General features: G+C 53.2%; 1 protein-coding gene across 1 annotated transcript in view; it reads right to left on the bottom strand.

The window, feature by feature from the left end:
• CCDC33 (coiled-coil domain containing 33) overlaps positions 1-23,642 on the bottom strand; it is a 100,759-nt gene that overhangs the window by 33,674 nt on the left and 43,443 nt on the right. Inside the window, exons 8-12 of the mRNA XM_034994166.1 lie at positions 23,505-23,625; positions 17,445-17,574; positions 16,683-16,816; positions 15,671-15,742; positions 3,912-4,106 (exon numbers count right to left, since the gene is read on the bottom strand). Coding sequence (XP_034850057.1) covers positions 3,912-4,106; positions 15,671-15,742; positions 16,683-16,816; positions 17,445-17,574; positions 23,505-23,625 — 652 coding nt within the window. The remainder of the gene's footprint in view (positions 1-3,911; positions 4,107-15,670; positions 15,743-16,682; positions 16,817-17,444; positions 17,575-23,504; positions 23,626-23,642) is intronic.

Here is a 23,642-nt window from a genome sequence, read left to right as displayed (position 1 = left end):
CCCTTGTCAATTATTCATCTTGTTTGCTGGTATGAGGGCCTCTGGTCTGCCACAAATCTCCGCTGAGAGGAGGGAGGGAGGGAAGGGGGGAGGGAAACAGAGTCAGAGAGAGAGAGAAAGCCAGAGAATCAGAAAGAAATTGAGAAAACCAAAGAAAGGCAGAAGCAGGGAGAGGCAGAAATGGGGGGTGGGGAGAGAGAGAAAGAGGGAGGGAAAAGGAGGTGTGTGGGGGGCGAATGGAGGAAGGGAGCCAGAGAGAAGAGGATAAAGACCCTGTGCTAGAATTTCTGCACTACAAACAACACTGAACACACACTTCTTGAATAGCAACTGAGTACTTCTCCCTCCTCCAGGAAGCCTTCCTTGCTCCTCTCTCTCTTTCCTGAGGACTCACTAGGTGTGCCCAGCAATGCTGGGTAAGCGTGGCACTTAAGATAAAGGGTCTCGGCCATGCCCCTTTGCCACTTATCCCTCACCAAATATTTCCTGTGTGTCTGCTCGGTGTCGCTCTGTTGTTTCCTGGAGTGTAGCTCACTCCTGCCTGCTGAGAAAGTCCAGGGCTCAGGGCCTTGGCCTCTTCCTCCCCGATCCTTCCCCCTGCAGAGTTGGACACAGCACTGGGCACCTGGCAGGGGTGGGGGCTTCTGGTTTCCTGGCAGGCTGGAGGAATTGCTGAGGTTGCTGCCCGGGGAATGGGGAATCCTGGCACAAGGCAGGTGCTTGATAAGCCCTCTGTGAATGGAACCAACCCCTCATCTTCCCTGCTCTTGACATTGCCTGGCTCAGCATGAGGTGGACTCGGGGAGGGGGGTTATGGGGGTGAAGGGGAATGCTTGCAAGTTGTTTAATGTTTGGGAGTTACCATGTTCAAGATGACTCTTTAACGTCGCACTCTTCACACTCAAAAGCCCACCTCTTCCAAAAAAGACTCTCTGGGTTGCTCAGAAGGGAGGTGGAGGCTTCCTCCAGCCCTGCCAAGCCCTACATCTGACCCGAGACCACATCTGCGGACCCTGGTCCCAGGGGGTCCACTTGGGACAGGAGCTTTGCACCACGTGGACAAAGTGGCACCTGAAAGTCATGTGTTAAAACCAGTCTGAGATGGGAGAACTGGCTGGACCGCAGCTGGGAACAAAGGTGGACCCAAGGGTGCATTTAGGGGAAGGGAGCCTGGTGGGGCTCATGGCGGCTACAGAGCTGGGACTGGCCCCTGGGGCAGAGAGGGTACAGACCCCGCGTCCCCTCCACTCCCTTCTCCCTTCCCAAGGTGCCCCTTTCTCCAGAAAATGCTCAATTTCCTATTAAGCCAGAGTAGGCTCTGGAGGGACTCAGAGGTAAAATTGTCTCTTGGGCTCTGGGGACTGCGCTACAAGACCAGACAGACAAACACACTCCAGGAATCTGGTGCAGCTGAGGGGCTCACAGCCTGAACACAGAGGTGGGGAGAAGAGGGAGACAGGTCATCGCTGGCTTAGCACTCAGCCACGGCCATGTCACCGGGGGCCCGCTGCCCTGCCCCCAGGCTCTGCTGCTGACCGCATGCCCAGGAGTCACACACTGTGAAGGCGCCATTGCCACCCAGATGTTCCAGTGGTGGCCGAGTATCTTCTGCTCTGTGACTCTGTCTGCAGCTTACCCTCTGTGTGTTCACTCCCATGTTCTGTGTTCACGTGTCCTATCATCAAGTGCTGTGGAGTAGTATTGTATGGTGGGGCTCTATTGATATGCGACTCTACTCCACCACTCCCTGCCTGCATTCTCCTGCTTGTCACTTTGTCTCTTGTTTGCATGGGCTCATTTATTGCTATATAATTTTGTGTGGTTGCTATGGAACAGTGACCCATTGCTACATGGCTACCTGTGATTTCACGGAGCTGCACATTGTTGGTACCCACCCACGTTCTATTGCTTGGGACGGGGCTTTGCTGGCCATATGGATGTCTGGGTCCTGCCCTGGTCCTTGAAAGCTCTGGCGAGTGGGTAGGAGCTGGAGCTGGGGGCTGGGTTTCTAGGACCCAACTGGGGCAAAGGATCAGAGGTGGGAAAAGCCAGATGGTAAATCTGAGCTGAGAGAGAGAGAGAGAGAGAGAGAGAGAGAGAGAGAGGAAGGGACAAATGATGGGTTGGGGGACAGAAGGCAGGGTTGGGAGGGAAAATGGTGTGGAAAGAAGAATCAGGCACCAGGAGGGGACAAGCTGGGCCTGACACAGGCCGTGATGGGCAAGGGATAAGGGCAGGCCCAGTGTACTGAATACTGCATGAGTGTCTGAGGGACCCAGTGGTGTCAGGTTAGCTCAAAAGTGTGGGGCTGGGCACGCAGGCCTCCGCAGCTACCTGTTTTCATCTGGTTATAAGCAAGACAGCATGGGAGAGTGGTGTCAGGAAGCCTTGGGCAGGGTTACCCCACCTTAGGGCTTCCTCATTGCCACCCTTCATCAATTAGGAGACTGGACTAGACTCCCTCTAAAGTTCTTTCTGGTGGCCTTGCTGTCTAGCCAGGGGTTTCATCACATGGCCCAGTAAGTATTTACCACCATCTTGCCAGGTGCCCAGGAAGGGGGAAGGTAGAGGGACCAGCCCACCGACAGGAGTGCTAAGTGATTTCCAGAGGGGGCATGCTTCTCTGGACGCATGCACCCAACTCACAGCTGCTCTGATAGCCTGTGGGTATAGGGGATCCCTAAGCCCCCTTGTACACCTTCAAAGGCTTCCAGAATCTTGTCTTAGTGCCCTTGGGCCACTTATTTCTCCTCCTCCCCTCCATTGTTCATAATGGTTATTCGGCCTCTTGCTCAAGAACAGTTCCTGCTCTTGGCTAACGTGCTGCAGGCTAGTACCATCTCTTACGGTTGAATCCTTACGAAAAGATGAAGACTGACCACAGGCACTATTCATGCTGCAAAGTCTCCAAAGACAAGGTCTGCATGTTCATTTTTAACCCAGTTGAGAGCTAAGCTTGCAAGTTAGCCCTGAGCTCTGCTTTCCCAAGGGGCAGAGGTGAGAGAAGGGGGTGTAGAAGGTGGCCCATGGGTGCTCTGGCACCTGCTCTGGGGTGGGCAGGCTAAGTCCATGTGGGAGCATCCTGGGCACACCCAGCAGACAGCAACCCTTCCTATTAATCTGATGGCACATGTTCCAGAAATGTGCAGAAGTGCCAGGGGAAGATGCAGAGGCCGTCGGTGGAGAGGGGCAGATCCTGAGAGGGGGAGCCCCAGGGCTTCCCTAGGGGCCAGTGGCCTTGGCTGGGGCCTTTCCTCAGGATCTTTCTGAGCAGCATTCCCCAGGGGACCCGTTGTGGAAGAAGGGAGGAAGCCACACATGAATTCACCCCTGGTACCCAAGTGGGGACTTCGACTGGACTGTCTCTTGGTGGCCTGTTCTTTATCTCTCTGCATTAAGGGGCCAGGACTCAGCACTGACCCCTCGCCAAATTAAGCCACCACCTTGGCCACCTTCACCAACCCTTTCCCAGCATCTGGTCAACTGCAGCTCCCATGACCAAGGACACAGACCCTGTGACCAAAGACGGTATCCTCTTTTCTTTGAGCCCCAATCTCCTCTTTGAGAAATTAAAACTAATGACTCAGAGGGGCTTCCCCTTACCCATGGGACGTGCTCCTGAGAAAGTTCTGGGTTGATCTCTACTTGAGTCAATGGATCCCTGTCTTACAAGTGTTGCAAGGGTTTGCTTTGAAGGAGATTGTGTGGGAGTTCCATTCGAAAGGTGAAGAAACTGTAAAATGAAGAATCCACACCTTCCACCAGTTTAGCTTGGAGGTAAGTCACAAACAGAGTGTGCCTGAAGGGAGGTCTCCTTGCCACCTGAGGAGTGAACTTGGTGACAGTCAAACCCTTTCCCTGTGACCCCTCTCCCCGCTCTTCCTCTCCCAGCACTGGGTGGAGACACTCACCATTTCATGGGACATCTTGGGTGCCTGAGGCTCTATCTCTGTTTCCTGAGAGGTAGATGTGCTGGAATCCATTGTAGAGCTCACCGTGGCCTTGGACCAGGACTCACGGATGGTACCCAGCTTCTCATCTAAGATCTTGGGGTCCAGGATGGGCAGAACCTGGCTGCTGTTTGGTGTCAAGAAGTTTTCCGGCTTCTGGGAAGAGAAGGTGCAAAGAAATTTCTGTCTTTCTACCACAAATGTCTTTTCTAGACCCCCGAAGCCTCTCCTCTTCATGGCTCAGGAGGCCCTGCATGCCTGGCTCCTGTCTACCACCTACCACTTGCCCCCTTGCTCCCTGGGGCCTTACCACACTGTCCTTGGCATTCCTCCGACAAGCCAGCCTTTCCTGCCTCAGGGCCTTTGCCCCTGCTGTGCTCTCTGCGCAGATAGCCTCATGGGTCTTTACACGGCTGTCCTCTTCTCATCATTCAGATTTTAGCCCAGACGAGAGACCCTGGCCTTCAAGAGAGAGGCCCATCCTCTCTAAAGTCACCCCTCCTCCAATATACACTGTATTCACATTATCCCATTTTACTGTTCATAGTACTTAACTCTACCAGAAAATTAAACTTGCAAAAACTGATTTTGCTTGTTTACTGTCTGCCTCCCTCTGATTCTCACACTATAGCGCAAGCGACATGTGAGTAGAGACTTTGTTTATCCCCAGTGTCTGCCTCATTGTTACATGCTCAATAATCTATTTGTCGCAGAAATAAACAAACCATGCCATCCAGGACTCTCACATTTGGTGCAGTAACAAGAGCCTCGAACATCGCCATGCTCCTTTGACACCCTTTGCTGGGAAGATTCCTTTTCCATTCCATGTCTACTGTTAGCCTCCCATCTATCACCTGTTAAACAGTCTCCTCTCTCTCTGCTCTGCTGGGCCTCCTCCTTGTGCTCCCAGGTTCTTTTTCCTCTTCTTTTCTCCCCTTGACATGACTGCAGCTCTCATCTCTGCTGGTCTAGAACTCAACCGTACTCAGATCCCAGCTTCTCTAGGAAATCTTGATGGCCTCCACCCACACTTGCTCAAAGCTTTTCTGGGATATTCCAGCCCAGCAGCTGGCTCTCTCTGCTCTCACACTGTTCTCTAATTCCAGGCTCATTTGCCATTTTTGTTTTTCTGCCCAAACTTTAAGTTCCCTGGGCTTAGGGACATGTGTGATGCTCCCTTTGAGGAGAGGTTACTTTAAAGCTCTCTTGGAAATCCATGGTTAGCCCTAACACGTGCATGTTGTTCAAAGGCTGTAGGGACCTCAAAGATGACCAGCTTCTACCCTACTTCAGTTGTTGGAATTCTGTCTTGGCCACATAGCAGATAAATATGCCACCATCTGTGCTAGAAGCAAACAGAGCAATGGGCACAGTGCCAACCACCACAGGATGTGCTCAGGGTTAGAGGTGCCTGAATGTCTGACCCTGAACAAACAGAGGAAGAACAAAGTATGCGTGGGCCTCCCTTGAAGTGGATATTCTATATAAAACCCCACACATATGAACCGGAAGAATCAGGATAAGGACCCTTCACTTTACCACTTGGATCTTTTAAATAATGACTCCTTTATCCCCTTTTAAAACAAAATTTTGTATGCAGAAGTTCATGGGGTGCCTAGGTGGCTCAGTTGGTTAAGTGTCCGACTCTTGGTCTTGGCTCAGGTCATGATCTTAGGGTTGTGAGCTCGAGCCCCTCATCAGGCTCCGTGCTAGGTGGGGAGTCTGCTTGAGATTCTCTCCCTCTCCCTCTGCCCCTCCTCCCCCTGCTCTGGCTCTCTCTCTCTCTCTAATAAAATAAAAGCCTTTAAAAAATAAAATTTGGTATGCAGAAATTCATTAACATGAAGTCTTTTCAGGCTTATGTCAGTAGAGTAAGGGATAGTCATGCAAGGACAGAGGTATCTAGTCCAGTCTGGGCCTCATCTCCCACCTACCCTGTCAGATGGGTACAAGGACAGATGATTCCAGAGAGAAAGCAGCTATATATTGATTCTTGGAATGAGAAGGGGATGCATTGGGTGACCTTGAGGCTGATTTTGGCACGTATTGTACTTCATAACCAAAACTCCTGAGCCTGTTTTGTCCCTGGGCTTTAGGCATGGTTATCTCTCTCACCTGCCTCTCCCAGTGACTATGGTTTAGGGAGGGTGAGATTCATCGAGAGGCTCCCCACTGAACACACCAGTGGCTCTGTAAAACATCTGAGTCAGGTGGTTTGGGGTTGTCTTGTTGTCTCTGCATTTTAGATAGGAAAAAGCACCACATGCATCTCCTGCTCAGAACAGCTGAACACCAGACTGGCTGGAGCAGGAGAACTATAGAATGCATACCGGATGGATGCGTGGGTAGATGGGTACAGGAGAGAATGAAGGAAAGAACAGCTATCCGGGGCAAAGATGAACTCCCTATTGACCAGGTGGCCCCTGGGACTGGGGCGAGATGCTGATTCAGGACCTGTAATGACATCTCTCCTCATTTCCAGGCAGAAAGCCAATCTCGCTGCCCTGGATTTCATAGACTGCCATCTAATCCAGTTAAGGGAGGAAGTGGAAGTAATGAAATCAAGGGAGAGGTCTCCAGAGGTGCCCCATCAGCTCTGAAAGCAGGGACACACTGCAGAGGGAGTCCCTTCCCCCACTGCCTGTCTCCCTCACATCTATCCTTTGTGGGCCCAGCACCAGCTGGATAAACTCAGTGACCCAGAGCTGACATGTCCAGGGCCCCAATCGGAGCTGGGCACTTACCAGGTACTAAAAAAAAATTTTTTTTCAAAAGAAAGGCAGTTTGTCACATGTGGTGCCTCATTTAGATGTGTCTGGTGTCTTGGAAGCTTGACTAGTCTACATTCTCCTACAACTGGACCTTGAGAGGTTATTTGGAGGTTCTAGCTGGGGAGAGCAGCTACTCATACACCCTTGATGGAAGAACAGTCTTATTCTATCTACAGAGCACAGCTTCGGGAAGAATGCATGCAGAGCAGTAAGGGAAAAAGGGGACACCTGCTTAGCCAGCCAGACCAGCTGAATCAACCCTGGTGATCAATGGGGTGAGAGATGTTGCAGCTAGATCACCCTCACATACACTCACCAGGTACTTTTACGTGGATTCTGAAATTTATTATGTATAATTCATTTAATTTTTCATCACAAAGATAAGATTAAAATGACACTGACCCCTGAGTCCAGACCAGTGACTTCACTTTGTCAATCTCTGGTAGGCAGGTTGTGGGGGGAGGATGTTCTCAGCAGGAGGGAAGGAAAGGCAGAATATTTATGGATGTCAACTCTTCTGCTCCTTCTGACCCCTAGCTGCTCTTCCTGGGGCCCTTGCAAGACTCAGTAGATCTACTCTGCTCTGCCCTCTCCATGGCTGGCCCTGGGCTGTATCTGTTCCCACAGCTGCTTCATGCTAGTACCTCCCCACCTCCCACACCCATCCTTGCAGGACTCCTGCCCACAATTCTAATCCCCTGATCGAATCAACTTTGCCAGAATCCATCCTGGCTTGGGAGTTGGGGGCAAGTGAGCCGGTGACTTTTATAGAAAAATCTTTAGATTCCCATACAGTAGAAGCTCCAAAGGGAGGGCCAGAGGCAGTTGCTCTTGTCATGTGAGGTAAGGAGGCTCACAATACCCCACACAGTGCCTAAATTCTCCTTAACATTGCCTATTCAGACTGCTCAGCTTCAGTCTGCCCACGTTGTGGGGAGGCAATTGTGCCCTCTCTTCCTTGCTTCTCATGGGAAAGGAGCTTGTCTGGGGTTACAAGAAGGGGCAAGGCTGATCGAAATGGTGGGTAGTCAGGGTGGAAGATGGGGGAGGGGGATAATGCTAAAATGAGGATGAAGAGAGGGTAGGGCCTTGGGGACTAACTCCTCCCTATTTAAGCCCAGACTTACCTAGCTCTCCTCCTTTTTTCTAGGTGGGGGTGGAGGCTGCTAGCCCACCCCACAGGCCTGCTTGTTTGCTTTTCTACTTGGCAGGCCTTGCCCTGATGGCTGAGGCAGCTTGGGGCTGACAAGTGGCCCCTCCACTCTGTGGTTCCGTGGCTGCAGCATGTCCTGCTTCATTAGGGCTGTAATTGGAGACGTACCTTGAAAGCTCAAAGCAATGCACAGCCATGTACTGGCTCAGACTCGCTGCGCAGCCCACCACTCCTTGTGCTGCCGCAGCTGCCCCGCACCACGTGAGTGTCATGGTGGAGAGCAGACTCCCCTTCCTCGTGCCTCTCAGCCCTTTGCTGTTGCCTGCAGAGGACAGTCTGTTGAGACAGCCCAGGCCAATAGCATCACAGGCTCGAGGCTTCTTGGGTCACCTGTTTCCTCCTCCTCCCCTAACATCTTCTGCCTCCCTCCTACCCGCTCCATCCCCTAGATCCCTGATCATGCAAAATGCAACAGTTCCAGCCTGCCCCGGCAATTACAGACTAGCCAGGATGCAGCTGCTGTCCTTGGTGCTGAAAGAGCCCGCCTTCCGGCCTGCCCGCCTCTCGCCCCGCCCTGAGCCTTCTCGCGGGAGCGCACATGCTCTTAATTCAATTAGCTGGCCCTGAACCCTCCCCAGGGAACCCGGAGCGGAAACTGACAAATTCTGTTTAACAAAGACATTTGTCCCCCGCCCCGCCGGCCTTGGGCTCTGCCCGCCTGTATCCCGCTCATTAGGTATCTAACAAAGTGCATCCCAAGAAATCTGCTTCCAATCGCTAGTAATTCAGGAGGCCTGATGCAATTTTCTCCCTGATAAGGGTGTCTCGCCCGCTGGCAAGCACCATAATGAGCCCTGTGTAGCAGCTCCCCGATCAGTCACTGCTTTGTCATTTCCTGTGGCCCCAGTTGTAGGTTCTTATCTCTTCAGCTGAAGGCGAGGCTCAGAAAATGGGGGCCCTGCAAGAGGGCTTGCTGCCTCCCATGCATATCGCAAGCCTCATTATGGCATCCTGCATGGTCTTGCAGCTGCAGTGGGGCTTGAAGCTCTGAGTCTGTCTGCCAGCAAAGAAGGGTCTGAGTGTTAATCCTCATTGGGGCCATATTTCATTCTCCAGAAAATGGTTTCAGCGGGTTAATCTGAAAGCAAGTTGCAGGGTCAGGGGAGGGGTGCCAGTGATAAGGATATTTAAAAATTCTGGCAAGGATTTTAGTATTAAATAGAGCCTTGCCCATAGCTCACTGGGCAGTCTGTGGGCTCACTCTTGTTAGTTTGGAATCTGGGCTTTCTGCATTTAATCTTTCCAATTGGGTCCCCCCATTTACATCTAGAGAGAGCTTTCCAGCATATAGGTCAGATCACGTCTTACTGCTGCCCAAAGACCTTCCTTAGCTTCAAACCACTTTGAACCACTGCCAAAGTCTAAACCCTGAATCCTGGCATCCAGGCCCTCCATGGTGTAGGCCCCAACTAACTCTCCAGTCTCACTCCCCACACAGCCTCCATATGTCCCATGTGCTTCAGATACTGTCATGCCTCCATTTCTTTGCATCTGTGATTCCTTCTGCCTGAATCACCCTTGCTTTGCCAATTTTCAAGCCACTCTTTGAGGCAGAGTTCAAACCATTTTTCTCTGTGACTCTTCCCCTGACCTTTGTATGCCCAAAGCACTTCAACCAGAACGCTTAGCAAGATGGGTGGTAACGATCTGTCAGGGTGCTTTACTGCTTGGCACAGGTTAGGGATCCAAAGAATGGCTAATGAATTCATGCCTGAATGAACTTGGGTGGAGCTGGGGTGCATCTGGTTTGGCTGAAGAGAGGTCTAGGCTATGGTAGGGTGGCTTTGAGATGGGGAGAAACCCAAGCCCCCTCTCTCTGAATAGTTTGGAAGTTTTGCCCTCTCTCCTCCCCTCCCCCTTCTTCAATCCACCAATTGTGCATTGGGCTCACGGGAGAGCAGAGCAGGCCAGGGGAGGGTCCAGCTTCCTTAGCCATCTCTGTATCCTGACTCAGTACATTCCATCTCTGGCTGGGAGTCACGGACTCACATTCTCAAGGCAGTGGAGTCCTGTGGTTGGTGAGGCATCTGGAATGAGCCTGCAGTATGGCTCTTGGTCCAGCCCTGCCCACTCCCAGGGCAGGAAGCAGGTCTTCACTTCTCCTCCACAGCCCCCAGCTCAAGGCAGGGTACACTGGGGACTTCAGCAAATCTGGCCTCTAGAGAGATGATTGTCTGTCTCTTCTCCATTTCTTCATTCCCTGAAAAATTGCTGTGAGACCAAATGTGGGGCTGGTGATGTTTATCTTCAGCACTTGACAAGGCCTCCTGATGTCCTTATGGATGTGAATCTGGTGGAACGGCTGTCATGAGGGGCGGGCGCCGAGTGATGGATTAGCAAGGCTCCATTGTTCCCCTCCCCCAGGAGCCCTGTCCTCGTCTCTGATGAGTTCAGCACTTTTGTCAGCAACTACACTGGGCTGGGCACTTACACATGCTCCTTCATTCCATTTTCACTACATTCTTGGCTGGTAGGAATCACAACTTCCTTCTGTGGATGAGGAAGGTGGGACTCAGGGTGGCTAAGATCAGGATCCAGGATTCAAACCCATACCTGAGGACGCACACTGTTTGTGTAGGGGTTGTGGAGTGGAAGGGAAGACAGGCAAGGTGTTGTGAGGTTGTGGGAGGGGAAAGGGTCTTTTTTCTCTGGATCCATCATCGTCCTTGCGGTAGCGTTTTCAGAGCTGGAGTCTTGGGGGTGGGGAGAGAACCCTCCAGAGGACAGAACCAGCCAGGGAGATTCTCATGCCATCCTGAACGCTGGGCCTTCCAAGCAGCTGTGCTTGGTGGGGAAATGGAGGCAGGTTTGTGTTGGGGCTTCTCTGAAGACCAGCCAGGGCTTTCATATGTGGCTTTTAAGAAATTTATAAAAATTCATCAAAAGCCAGCATGATTCTGCCTATCCCCTGCCCTCCCCTCCACATCTGTTAAACAGCCACTTGTCCCCACTTTGGTCTGGTCTCCAGAGAGCTTTGTAACTGATTTGAATAAAAACACCAGGCAGCCCTTTGCATGGCATTGAAGACCTGCCCCGCCTCTCCCTGTGAGAACAGGGAAGGGGGAGGGTCAGACAGGACTGTGGGAGCTGCCCCTTTCCTCAGGGGGTAGCAGCGAGTGCCACCTCCTTCTCTCCTCAAAGGCACCCACCCTATGCCAAAATCCAAGGAAACCCATGGGCAAGTCCTCAGGATTGTGGGCTAAGACGGAGGCAGCCACCCATGTGAGTGGCTGGTGCCCTGGTGCCCTGCCTGGGTAAGACTCTGGATTCCAAATCCCAGCCCGAGAAGGCACACTGTTGCCAAACACCCAGACAACTGCATAGACTTTTCCCACCTTGCAGGGGGCACGTTTCCATGTGAGGAGGCAGGGACTGGCACAGTGAGCACCTGTCATGTGCACGCTGGGCTCCAATCCACATGGGTCAGCCTAGGAAACCTGCTCAGTGTGGGCCTCACTTCAAAGAAGTTGCCTGCAAGCTGGAGGGCACCCAGGATGCTGCGGGATCTTGACACCAGTTCATTAAAAGAGGCAGACTGCTTAGCCTGGAGAAGCACAGACTCCTGGGGGACCAGATTGCACTCTTCAAAGAGCAGAGGCCAACATCAGAGGGAGAATGGAGGAGAGAGAGGGTTATTCGTATATAGATATGTGGAGTAGCCATAGGCTTTTGGATTCTTAGAGCTGAATGGACCCCCAAGGCCAACCCCCACTGTATTTACAATAAAGGGAAGTTGGCTGTCTATAGGCAGGTGTCCATTTTTTTAGTTTTTGTGAATCTATGTGTAGTTATTCACATGCTCATCTACACACACAACTCTAGCTTCAAGCAGATCACTCTAAGCAGCATGTGCCTGTAGAGAAGTCCCATCAGAGGAAAAAGCTTAACCCATCAACAGCAGAACCAGCTTCAAGCACAATATCCCCAACCAGGAGACCACTTCATCCCACATTCACAGAAACTGCAGGCTCTGCTGGCTAGTGGGCCAGCCAGCATGCTGGATGCCTGACCACGTGCCAGTGTCCCCACAACCAGCAGGGGAGGCTTGCTAAAGTCGCATTGCAGCCCCAGATGGAGAAGCCAGGAGCCTGGGGGTGCAGAGAGGGTGTGGGCTCAGTGTGGGGTGGTCATTTCTATCTGTTGTGGCCACGGAGCCACGGGACAGGGTACGTCCGGTGGTAGTGAGCTTCCTGTCATGGCAGAGCAAGAGTGAGACCACCTGTGGTGGACATTGTCAAGGACAATCCTGTCCAGGGTGGGCTGTTGAGAGAGGTGGTCTCTATTCGGAAATTCCACAATGCTCTTGTTCCCAGAGCTCTGAGAATGGGTGATGTGGAAGCAGTGGGTGGGGGAGAAAGTGTTCACCCAAACCTCAATTAACCAGGATACCTGTCTGTCCCTCGGAGGCTCAGGAGAAAGAGGATGTGTCCTCAGGAGGGAGGTACCCAAATAGGGCATGCATATTTATTTCTCCCAAAGCATCACCTTTCAGTAGCCCATCTGACCACAGGGAAGGAATTGCCCTCAAGTTGGAATTGTTAGTCAGATGGGTGAGGGGCCCCGAGAGACCCGTTACCCAAGCCTCCCCCACAGCCAGAGTGTCCACAGGACTCTAAGATCCCAGGCTTCCGGCGGCGGTGGCTCATGGAGCTTTGAGCAGTGTTTGATTTAAAAGATGGAAGAAGCAATGGTGCTGGTCCCCCAGGCTGGAATGCAGACATGAAGGCCAGGTACCTTCCACCATGAACTTGCAAACAGCGTCTTAGGTGGAACCGTAAGAGGGAAAGAATTCAGAACCTGTCAGGTGTTTGCTCTCACTGGGTTTCGTCAGGCCTCTTACCAGGAGCTGCTGTCTGCTCATGAACTGACTAGCTCACTGTCTGGTCCACACTCCCTGCCCTCTAAGAATGCAAGCTTTATGAGGACGTGTAAGATCCCTAAAATTGGGACAGTATCTGCTACATAACAGGTGCCCAATGTTGGCGGTGGCACAGAGGACATGGGTGGTGTGACAGTGATGGCGGTGGAGAGTGATGGAGCCGGGGATGGGCCCTCTGCACTCAGCTGCCAGGCCATCCACCTGTTCATCAATTCTCAACACGCTCTCACTACCCCGCAGAGAGAAGGATGCCAAAACGGCTCAGATGTGAGCAGAGAGCCATGTCCAAGCCCGATGAGGGTGAATTCAAGGCAGATGGGCTCCATGGCTGCCGGACCCTCCCTCTTCTCATTGAAATCCACAAGGGTGGCCAAAATTCTTGTCCTCATCACATATATGTGGAATAAAAGAATGAATGGCTGGGTGCCCTGGCTGCAAGAACCTATGCCGAGCCCACCACATTAGCTCCAAAATTGGAGTTCAGGATTCTAGAATCAAAGTGAGTCAGTTATTGGCCAACTCACAGATAGTGTCACCAAGGAACAGTTGGGCCACAAACAGATGTAGCTTCTGTGAATGCCAATGCGGCTGTGAAAACATCTGTGTGTCAGTCTGCATGTGTGTGTGTGAGCGTGTGTGTGTGTATGGTGTATTAAGTGCCCATGCAAAGGGGTGTATGTGTGCCCGCATGTTCATGTCTGTGCATATGGGACTGTCTGAATGTGGGTATTCGCACACGATGGTGTGAGAGAGCGTGCGTGTGTGGAACTGTGTGTGTGGTGAATGCTTGGCTGCAGAATCTGAATTTCCTCTAGTACTATTTTCCTGGTACACACCCAATCTTGATCCCTTTCTTTTCCTTTCTTCTCGGAAATCCATTACTGAAAGGTTTTTTTTCCCCCGCCTCCAGGGGGAGGGGGGCGGGGGGAAGGGGAAGCTAAAATCACAAGGCCCAGATCAAAACACTCAGCCGCTAAATGAATTCGGCAGCGTTTTCCCGCATGACTTGGAGGGATAATTTAGTGAGGCCGCCAGCTGGAAGGAAAGGGATTAATTCTGCACTTAGCACAGCTCCGGTGAATAATTCATCACTGAGACCTTTGTGCCTAGCCGCTGGGCAACCGGGAAGTGTCCTGTCCACCTGCCTGTTGCCTGCCTGGGTCCCCCAGTGGCTTGTCCAGGGGCACTTGATGCTCCTTTCGGTCCTCAGGACACATGTGTCCCTGGGAAGGGACAGAAGACAGGGGGAGGTGAGGAAGGGACAGGAGGGGCCACTGATAGACTCTAGACCCCGAGAAGAGGCCGTGGAGGAGTGAGCTCCCATCTGGGAAATTGGTGACATTTTCTCCAAGGACCCTGCTTCTTTCTTGGGTCTTTTGCTGCTTCTGTGTCTTCCCCTCTCAGTACCTTCTTGGTCCGACACCTGGTGTGGTGGTGGGGATGGGGTTGAGGGTGGGGTGTCAGACTGTCTCTAACAAACTCTCTTTCATCAGGAAAGAGAGGCATCAGGAATTAGAAGACGATGCAGAACATTCCACAGGGGGAAGTGCTGATGGGAGGTCCCAGGTACTCACCAGAGGCCTTAGGGACACATTTTCAGGTGGCTATATTTCCAGATACATGCCTCTTACCCCACACCATATAATTCCCTGTGTTCCCCATGGGTAAGGTCACAGGGCCAAGTATTACCCCAGTGCTGGTGGCGACTTTTCCTGGTGTGGGAAGCTGGCGGGAGGGGGCTGACCCAGGCATCCATGGTCCTGAACTGCTCACCTCCCAGCTTTGTGCCTGTCTTAGCACCACAGACCAAAAAGGGGAAGAATTCCAGAAGGTGCTGGCCAGGTGCACTGGAGCCAAATGACCAGGGTTCAACCGGGACCCAGAGTCCAGGGAGAGTTGTCTAGAGGAAGAGATCCCATCCATCAGGCAGGGCTCAGCCAGTGGTATCTTTCCACTTGGATCAACCAAGCTGTGGTAGGCAGGATTCCAAAAACGGGCCCCCAAGATTCCACACCCTAATCCCCAGGACCCATGCCTATGATGAGCTGTGACCCCTGTGATTATGTTACATGGCATGGCTGACCTTAAGATGGGGACATTCTCAGAGTGGGACTCTCCTAATCACATGAGCCCCTTTAAAAGCAGAGGGTTTTCTCTGGCTGCTGACAAAGGAGAAAGTCAGGAGTTTTGGAGTGTGGGGGGGATTTGACATGCCTGCTGGCTGAAAGATGGAGGGGGCCATTGTGAGAAGGAATGTAGGTGACCTCTAGCAGCTGAGGGGCCCCTTGGTTGGCAGTCAACGAGGAAACAGGGACCTTGGATCCCACGACTGTGGGGAACTGGATTCTGATGACCACCTAAATGAGCCTGGAAGCACACACTTCCCCAGAGCCTCCAGAAAGGAGTGTGACCTTGCCAACATCTTGATTTGAGGCATGCCGTGTCAGACTGCCTACCCACAGAAGTGCGAGCCCATAAATGGGCATTGTTTTAAGCTGCTAGGTTTGTGGTAGTTTGTTACGTAGCAAGAGAAGCTGAAATCCTAGCTCACCCTTGTAGAACCTTGATCCCAGTGAGCCAGGCTTGGCTTGGGCTGGGTTAGAGGCTGACTCCCAGGTCTGGGTGGCCCTCTGCTCTCAACTCTCCTCTTCCTAATCTCAGCTTTGTCTCATTTTCTGGAGCTTCAAATCACCCTCAGACATTTCTCTCCAAAGCAGCAGTCCCCTCCTTCCAGAAGCCCCTGGCCCCAGCCCCTGAACGAGGCCAGCAATTGTGAAGGAGGTTGGAACACACTGCGGGGCTCTGGGAGCTGACACGTGGCTGCCAGGCCCTGCCCTTCCCGTCCCCGCAGCCTCACCTCAGAGGAAAGCAGCTGGAAGGAGATATCCACTGTGGGGGCCTCACCATTTATGGTTTTCAGCTTGGTGTCCTGGGGAGGAGAGGGGAGCTGTCAGCGCATGCTGGCCAGGGCGGCTTCTGCCTCTGATCTGCCCACTGCTCTGGATTCCCCAAGAAGGGGCCTGCTAGGGGTTCTGCCTGGGGAGTGAGAGGGAGGCAGAATGATCTGCCTCTGCTCACCCTCACTGCCTCGAACCTCCCTTCTCAACTCCACTGAAGACCTGACTGGCACTTCCAGACCTGCGTCCTGGCAGAGTGGGGAAACGCCCATTTACTGACATCTATTACATCAGGATGGCCAGAAGCATTTTAGGGGAAAAGGTGGCATAGAAATAAATGGTGATATAATATGTATTAAATCTTATTGAGAACTTATTCTGTTCTAAGTACTTTACACGTATTTCCTAAAAGAAAAAAATCTCACAGCAACCCTATAAGAAAAATTCTATTACTATGAACCCATTTAACAGACAAGAAAACTGAGGCACCGGGACTTTAATTTTTCCAAGGTCATGTAATCTGGAAGGGGTGGGACCAGCATTTGGACCCAGACAGTCAGGCTCTAGAGCCTGGGCTCTTGGCTCTCTTGTCATACAGAGAGATCCTATACAGGTATGTTGTTCCCATTTTAGAGATGGGCACTCCGAGGTTCAGAAAGTCTAAGAAACTTGCCCCAGAGTGCACAGTGAGAACTAGGGCAAGTCAGGATTTAAACCCAGGTCTCTCTGGTTAAAGGCCTGAACTCTTGCCACTATCCCGTGGGGCCTCCCTGTGTTTCTCCTCACGTTGCTCGGGGCAGGAGCTCGGGGGAGCTCCTTATACCTGACGGTGGTTGGCTTCCACGGGGAGGGCCCTGGTGGAAGCTGCTGGAGAAGCCAGAGTCCCTGGCGTCAGTGGGGCAGGGCGAAGCAGGCTGGGCTGGGGCGGGAGCAGGCCACCCGCCACAGGCTCTGATCGAGGGGGGCACTCACGGTGATGGGGAGCCTCTCCACACGCAGCCCATTCAGACCCTTCCCTGCCAGCATCTTGCGGTACAAACGGCTCTTTAGCGGCAACACGGAGACGCCCAGGGGCTTGCTGAGGGTCCATGGCTCACTGCCTTTCACTGTAGGGGGAGGACCAGCTGGGATTCCCACCAAAGCCCGCACCCCAAGCCCCTCGGGTCCCAGCGTTAGAGGCCCCAGCAGGGGCCCCATCCTTTGGTACCCAACATCCGGTTCTCCCACACCTCACGTTCCTGCCCCTGGCCTTGCCCTGCACAAGTCTCCTCCTCCTCTGCTCTTTAGGGCTCTCTGAATTCAAGACCAACTCTCAACATATTCTGTGCTTCTGGGTACGTATATGGATCTCCTCTGTCTCTGCCCTTGGGGGCTTTACTCTCTCCATGTGGATCTAAGACCGTGGATCAGCTGGTCTCTGAATCCGGTTTCCCCTCTATGCTGTGAGCCCTGCGGGGATCTATCCCTCCCTCCTCCCTGACAGGTACATGGGGAGGGATAGTGGTGCGATAAAAATGAATGGATCTAATATGGAAATAGGACCCATGTGTGCTGGCCCGTGCCAAGGAACGAGGACAAGGAAGCCAGCCAGGTGCTCCTCCACCTGTCTGCATGCACTGGGAACCAGGTCCCCTTCACCTATCCCCGCAGGGGGCAGAGGCAGGTGGCCCGAGCACCTTTCTTACATATGTCCTGACGCATGGCTGCCCCTGTGCAGCACCAAGGGGCACTCACTGGAAGCCGAGGAGTGGTACTCCAGCACCAGGGCTGTGTCTTCCGAGAAGCTGGTGGCTCCGTCTCGGCCTTGGAAGAGGAAGGATTGGTTCCATAAGGGCAGCTCCGGGGGTCCCCCAGGCTTGGACAGCTGAAAGGAGACAGTGGGAGTAGGCGGTGGGGCCACAGCTTCTCCCAAATCAAGGGATGTCCAGGTATATCCGTCTGTGTGTGTCTACATATGTCGCAAATGTTTGTCCCAATTGTAAAAGCGACATACGTGTAATGAATGAATTTTGGAAAAATACAGAAAAGTAGAAAGATTAAAAAGAAAAACCCTAGGGGCGCCTGGCTGGCTCAGTCAGTTAAGTGTCTGGTTCTTGATCTCTGTTCAGGTCTTGATCTCAGGGTCGTGAGTTCAGGCCCCAAGTTCGCTCTGCACTGGGTGTACAGCCTACTTCAAACAAAACCAAAAACAAACACCCCCCAAAACACCTTAAATTCCTCCACTAAAGACAACTGTCCTAAGACTGTGTTTCTTTCTAGTTTTTTCCTAAGCCTATTTTGTAGATAATTGTCATCCTAACATCCTACATTTTTCAATTACTGTGCAAACCTAAGCATATCCGGAGTCACAAGTAACACTTGGTATCCGTGATCTTTGCAGCTGTAGGATACTTTGTCATGTCCATGTGCCCAGGTTTCCCCCTTCCTGTGTTTTCCTGGAATAGCACTGCATTGAATATTCTTTGACATTGATCTCTGTGTCTCAGATTATTTCCTAAGTACCCGAAATGAAAATGCTGAATTAAAGGACATACATTTTAAGGCACTGGACTGACCATGGATAAGCAGTTTTCCTAAAGAGCTGCACTAGTATTCACCCCCATGGCTGGGGGTGTCATTGATGCCAAAGGAGACATGCCCTCCACCCTGTCCGCAGCCCCTCTCTGCCCCACACAGGATGCAGAGGCCACAGCGGGTCTTCAGAAACCTGAGCCTTGGTGTGTCTGAAGCGCAGGCCATCAGGCATTCGGGGGACTTAACAGCACACTAAGTCAGCAGCTGGGGCACACACGTGAGTGCTATTTTAACAGTGAAACAAGACAGCATTGACCAGAGCCCCCAAATAAGGGGCTACAGGAGACATTCCCGAGGATGGCCACAAAAGCTGTCTTGCAGTAAGCAGGAGCAGAGGAAGGCTCTTAAGTAAGATTTGGCAGGGCAAAGGGAAAGAGGGAGATCTTCTGGCTGGGAAAACCGCCCAAGACAAAGGTGGATGGTGGTTCCAAGCATGGCAAGGGTGGAGGATGCCTGGAACAAGGGGGGACTGCAGGTGGAGGAGGCCGAGCATCTACAAAGGCTGGAAGGTGGGGATTGGGGAATGGAACATGAGGGCATCAGCATGTAACACACAGCCAGCAGCCCTGCACGGTCCCGACACACGGAGGGGCTGGGGCCATCGGTGCAGACTCCCCCAGAGGCCGCCTTGCCTCTGTCCCCAGCCAGGGGCTGTCAGCAACAGTGGCAGCCGCTCCCACCTCCCACTCCCCTGCAGGAACCAGTCGTTGCTCAGAAAGGTCAGCACAAATGTACCACTGGCTCCAGGAGTTATTGATGCAGGATCTCGAAATATCAGTGTGGGTCCACTCCCCCCGTGGTGGCAGGGCTCTGATGCCTGTCACACTAATGTGCCTGCTCTGGTTCTTGCTGAGGCCCCGCCCGAGGCTCAGCTGTGTCTGCCTCGGCCTCTGCCCCTGGGGACATGGGCTGTAGTCACTTTGGGGGCCAGGGGTCCTGAGCACAGGGACAGGGGCTGGGGTGATGGACTGTTCCTGAGAATGGGCTCCAGAGGGAGCTCAGGGACAGCCACTTGGCCACCAGGCCAGGCTAGAGAAGCTGCTTCCGGGTTCCATGGGCCTTGGGAATGGTCTTTCAGGATTGATCTCCAAACCATGCCCATCCCAGAGCCACCCCACTGAGTGCCAGAGGGGCTTCCCCATAGCCTGGACCATCTGCCAGGCCCCGAGGCACTCAAGGAGGACCTGTGACTCAGTCCCTTGCTGGCCCCATCTCTTGCTCCCACCCTGGAAGGGGGGTTATTTAATGGATGCTAGCTGTCCTCTTGGGGGCCTATTAATGTGTCTAAATGGAGTCTACTAAACAAGAAATAGTGTCTGACTGCTCAGGAAGGACAGGTCTTTCCCTGAATGGTTTCCCAGGATGAGTCCTCCAAGAGAGATCCCTTCAGACCTACAACTGGGGAGAGAGGGTCAGCCTCTCTTGTGTGTGGGGGGCGGGGGGGAAGGGCAAGGAATCAAGGTTAAACCACCTCTGGAGTCTGATGCCAGGGCCCTGGTGAAGGTGTTGGTGGCATGTGTGTGTGGGGGGGGAGTGGGGGACAGGGCGTGGGGCGGGGAAGCCATTGACCATAGAGGCTAATGGGAAAGGCCACGGCGGGCTGTGGAATTAAGGAATGTGATTAACCCTCAGCTGTGATCTTCAGCAAAGCCATTAACCCCTGGCCACTGAGGCAGACCTGCCTTCCCTAGGGACAGAGCTTTCATTACATGGGCCCATGGGCCCTCCTTCCATTTCCCCTGGGCCCACCACATCCACACCAGACCCACCACTGCCTGCTCTGCCCTCCTGGGAAGGGTAGCTGCTGGTGGCTGATGTTGGGGGCCCTTGAGGAAGTTAGGACACCTTGGCTCTGGGCCCAGGTTTGCCTCAACCTTGCTGCGTGACCTCTGGCAAGTCCCTTCCCTTCCCTGGAACCCAAGAAGTCTCTGTCCACTGGGAAATGTCTTATGCTGGATGCCTTGGAGGCTGTCGTGCGGGCTGAAGGACAGAATGGATACCTCGCCGTCAAGATGAAAGTTGAATTGAACTCAGCCAATGCTGACTGGGGGCTTCTCCTTGCTCTACACCTCAGGGGTGCTGCGGGGCATATGGGGGAGCTAGAGTCAGACCCTGTCCCCTCTGGAGCTCACCATCTTCCCAGGTGATAGGACACACACACACGTCTGTGATCCATGTGGAGGTCTAAGCAAGTTGTGGGTTGTGGGAGCTGGGATGTCGGAGAAGAAAGCAATGACTCTTGACTGGGGGAAGGGAGGACCTGAGGGAGGGGGGCATGCTAGGCTGAGGGCAGCAGAGAGAAAGGCTGGCAGACCAGAGAGGACAGCATGCGTGTGCAGGAGAGCTGCGCATCCAGAGTGCCGTGCCTGCAGAAAGCCTGTCGGGGTTGGGGGGGTGAGCCAGGGGGCTCCGGGGGATGAGGCCTTGTGTACCTGGCTGCCAGCGAGGGCTTCGTCCTGTCCGTGAAAGGGTCAGGGGTTCAGGGGAAGGGCTCACAGGCTGAATGGGAAGGGCCTGAGTGGAGGCCGCCGCGGTGGTCCACGCAAGAGATGAGGCCAGCACCAGGGCAAGGTCTGTGGGACGGAAAGGGGCCCCGTGAGAGCCTGGGGACCGACTGGCCATGGGGACTGAGACAGGGCAGATGACGGTGGGCACAGACAACTTCTTTCTCCTCTGCTTCTGTTTCATCGGCCAGGAGCTCTGCCTCAGTTCTCTAAGGAGGGCAGGCCAACAGGAACAGCCTGTTGCGCAACGGCCCCCCACAAAGGTGCGGGAGGCAGGGTAGGAGTAATTCCTAAGTCCCACCCGATTTCGGGCCCGACGGCCCAACTCTCCCTTCACTGACCAGGTTTGCCATCATCACCAGGCTCCCAGAGGGGTGACGCAGACACTAATGCCCCTCAACCATTCCCCTCCCTCCCTCCCTCGTGGCCAACAGAACCCGCTTTGGTCCCGGTGGCCCCCGCTTCTCCACACCTGGGTACATTAGCTACGGCATGGTGATGCCACACCCCTCCTCAGTGATTGGCTGAGAGAAGTGCATGTGACCCAATTCTGGCCAATGAGACGAGAAGGGAGGTCTGTGGAGGGGCTGCGTGTGGAAGGTTTCCAGCCCTTCAGAAAAGCCACAGGTGAGAAGGGGAGGCTCCCTCTCTCTTGGGTCCTGGTCATGTCTGGATGGGGTGCCCCGAACATTTTGCCTCCACGAGCTGGTAAGCAGCTGAAGATGGCAATTCAGGGGTGTTGGAAAGGTCCTGAGGACGCTGTTGAGATGGTGCATCTACCAATTCTGGCAGCATCCTAGGTGCGGAACCCTCGCCAAGTGTAACAATAAATATGCTTAGAGCTCAAGTCCATGGGGTTACTGTAGCCAAAAGTAATGAGGGCTGGCCTCAGGGGCCATCTGACACTAGGGGAGGGGCAGCTCTGAAAGGGACGGAGCCCATTGAGCCTCCACCCTGGGCTTGGACGCTGTGCACAAGTGAGTCCTTCAAGTGCTAACAGCACAGTAAAGGTAGGAATCTGGAATTGGAGAAACTGAGAAGCCTGCGAAAGGTCACGCAGCTAGTAAGTCACAGAGCAGGGGTCAAACCCAGCTGTGCCAGGCCCTCAAATCCCTGGCCGCAGTGCTTTGGCATGGTGGGCAGCTGGTGGGAAATCACAGCGACTCCAGATGTCCTAGAAATTACCTGATCCAACCACCATCCCTCAACTGAGGTGAGGAGGCTGAAGCGCAGAAAGGGGAGGGAGGAGGGGAGTATGTAAGCTGCTGACTGGTACCCTTCCAGGTAGGGCTCTGCCCACCCCCACCTTGTACCACAGAAGCCTGCCCCTGTCCCTCACTTCTGGGAGTTCTCAACCTGGCCCAACTGCCATGTTGTCTAGTGAACGTCAACAAGTGTCCTGCCATCACCAGACCGCTGGCTTTGAGTCCCACACATGCACAAGGCACTGGAGGCAAGTCTCTGTAGCTAGGGGCACCTCTGCTACCAAGACTGGTTAGGCAGCAAAGGCAGCCTGAGAGGGCCCGGGGATGGGGAGGGGGCTCCCTCATTAAAGCAGCCCGCGCCTCCTGCCCCTCGGGACCGCCTGCTGATTGGTTCATAATTTTCTGGGCAAATGCAGGGCCATGTGTGAGATGACTCTAGGGAAATCAGGCCAAGGATTGGTTTGGGTTTGAAGCCTCTGTCTCCAGGGTCCCCCTTCGTCCTACCCCTCCCTGCCACCATCACTCTTGTCTGTGTCTGAGCCTTCAAATGTCCTTGCCTTTAAATGAAGGCTGGGTCTCCAAATGGGTGCCTCATTCTGTATTTGCCGTGCTAGACATGAACTGTGGTGGGCAGACAACAGGAAGGACTTCCCAGGCACCCCTGTGTTCTTCAAGGCCTCTAGGAATATTGGGACCATCATGTGGGGCAAGCTCTGTGAACTATGGGAACTGACTGATCTGGCCATTCCTTGGCACCCGGCCACAATCTGCACACCCCTCCCCAACATATTCAATGTCCTGTGCATCACATCTCCACTCCTGTGCTCTGTTGCCCTGAACCATCCCTCCCCTCTTAAAAACTCAAGAGTCTTGTGTCTGGATACCCACCCTAATCACCCAGGCTTCACATCTTTCTGGCCTCAAATTCAAAAAAAAAATTTTTTTTTATTATGGTAAAATATATACAACATGAACTGTCCCATTTTTATCACCTTTAGATGCACAATTCACAATGTTGTATAACCATCACCACTGTCTATTTCTGGAACTTTCTCATCAACCCAAACAGGAAACTCTGTACCTATTAAACAAGAACAGTCTACTGTCCCCTTCCCCCAGTCCCTGGCAACCACCATTCTCCTTTCTGTCTCTATGAATTTGCTTACTCTAGGAACCTCATCTCAGTGGCTTCAGACCATATTTGTCCTTTGTGTCTTCTCTCCTCTCATTTTTATAGCTCTGACAGTCCCTCCCGCTTCATTATTAGATTACACATTCTCTTGTGTTGATGTTTGACCTTTTCATGCGTGTAATGCCTATCTTCACCAGACCAAGAGCGCCCTGAGGACCACTCCTCCATAGCACTGAGAGGCTTGGCTCTGGGTGCACAGCCGGGTTCAGTAAACTCCTTAATAGTCCAGGGACTAGCCGACTGAGGGAGTGAATCGACACGTGGGTGAGACACTAGAGGTATGACCCAGTGACAGGGTGTGGGGGGGCAGGAACCATACCTGAGGGCACCCGTTCTGGCTGACCCGAGGAACATCGAAGTGCATCACAGATGAGATAGGGAAGGAGAGTCGGGTGATGGGCAGCCCTGTGAACGCCGGGTCCTGCTTTACCTGATTGACCCTGGGGAGGCAAGGAGA

The sequence above is a fragment of the Mirounga leonina genome, unplaced genomic scaffold (assembly GCF_011800145.1).
Source record: "Mirounga leonina isolate KUSES-001 unplaced genomic scaffold, KU_Mleo_1.0 Mir_91, whole genome shotgun sequence".
Lineage (NCBI taxonomy): Eukaryota > Metazoa > Chordata > Mammalia > Carnivora > Phocidae > Mirounga > Mirounga leonina.
Note: the sequence above shows the minus strand (reverse complement) of the source record. Positions and strands in the feature narration are given on the sequence as shown.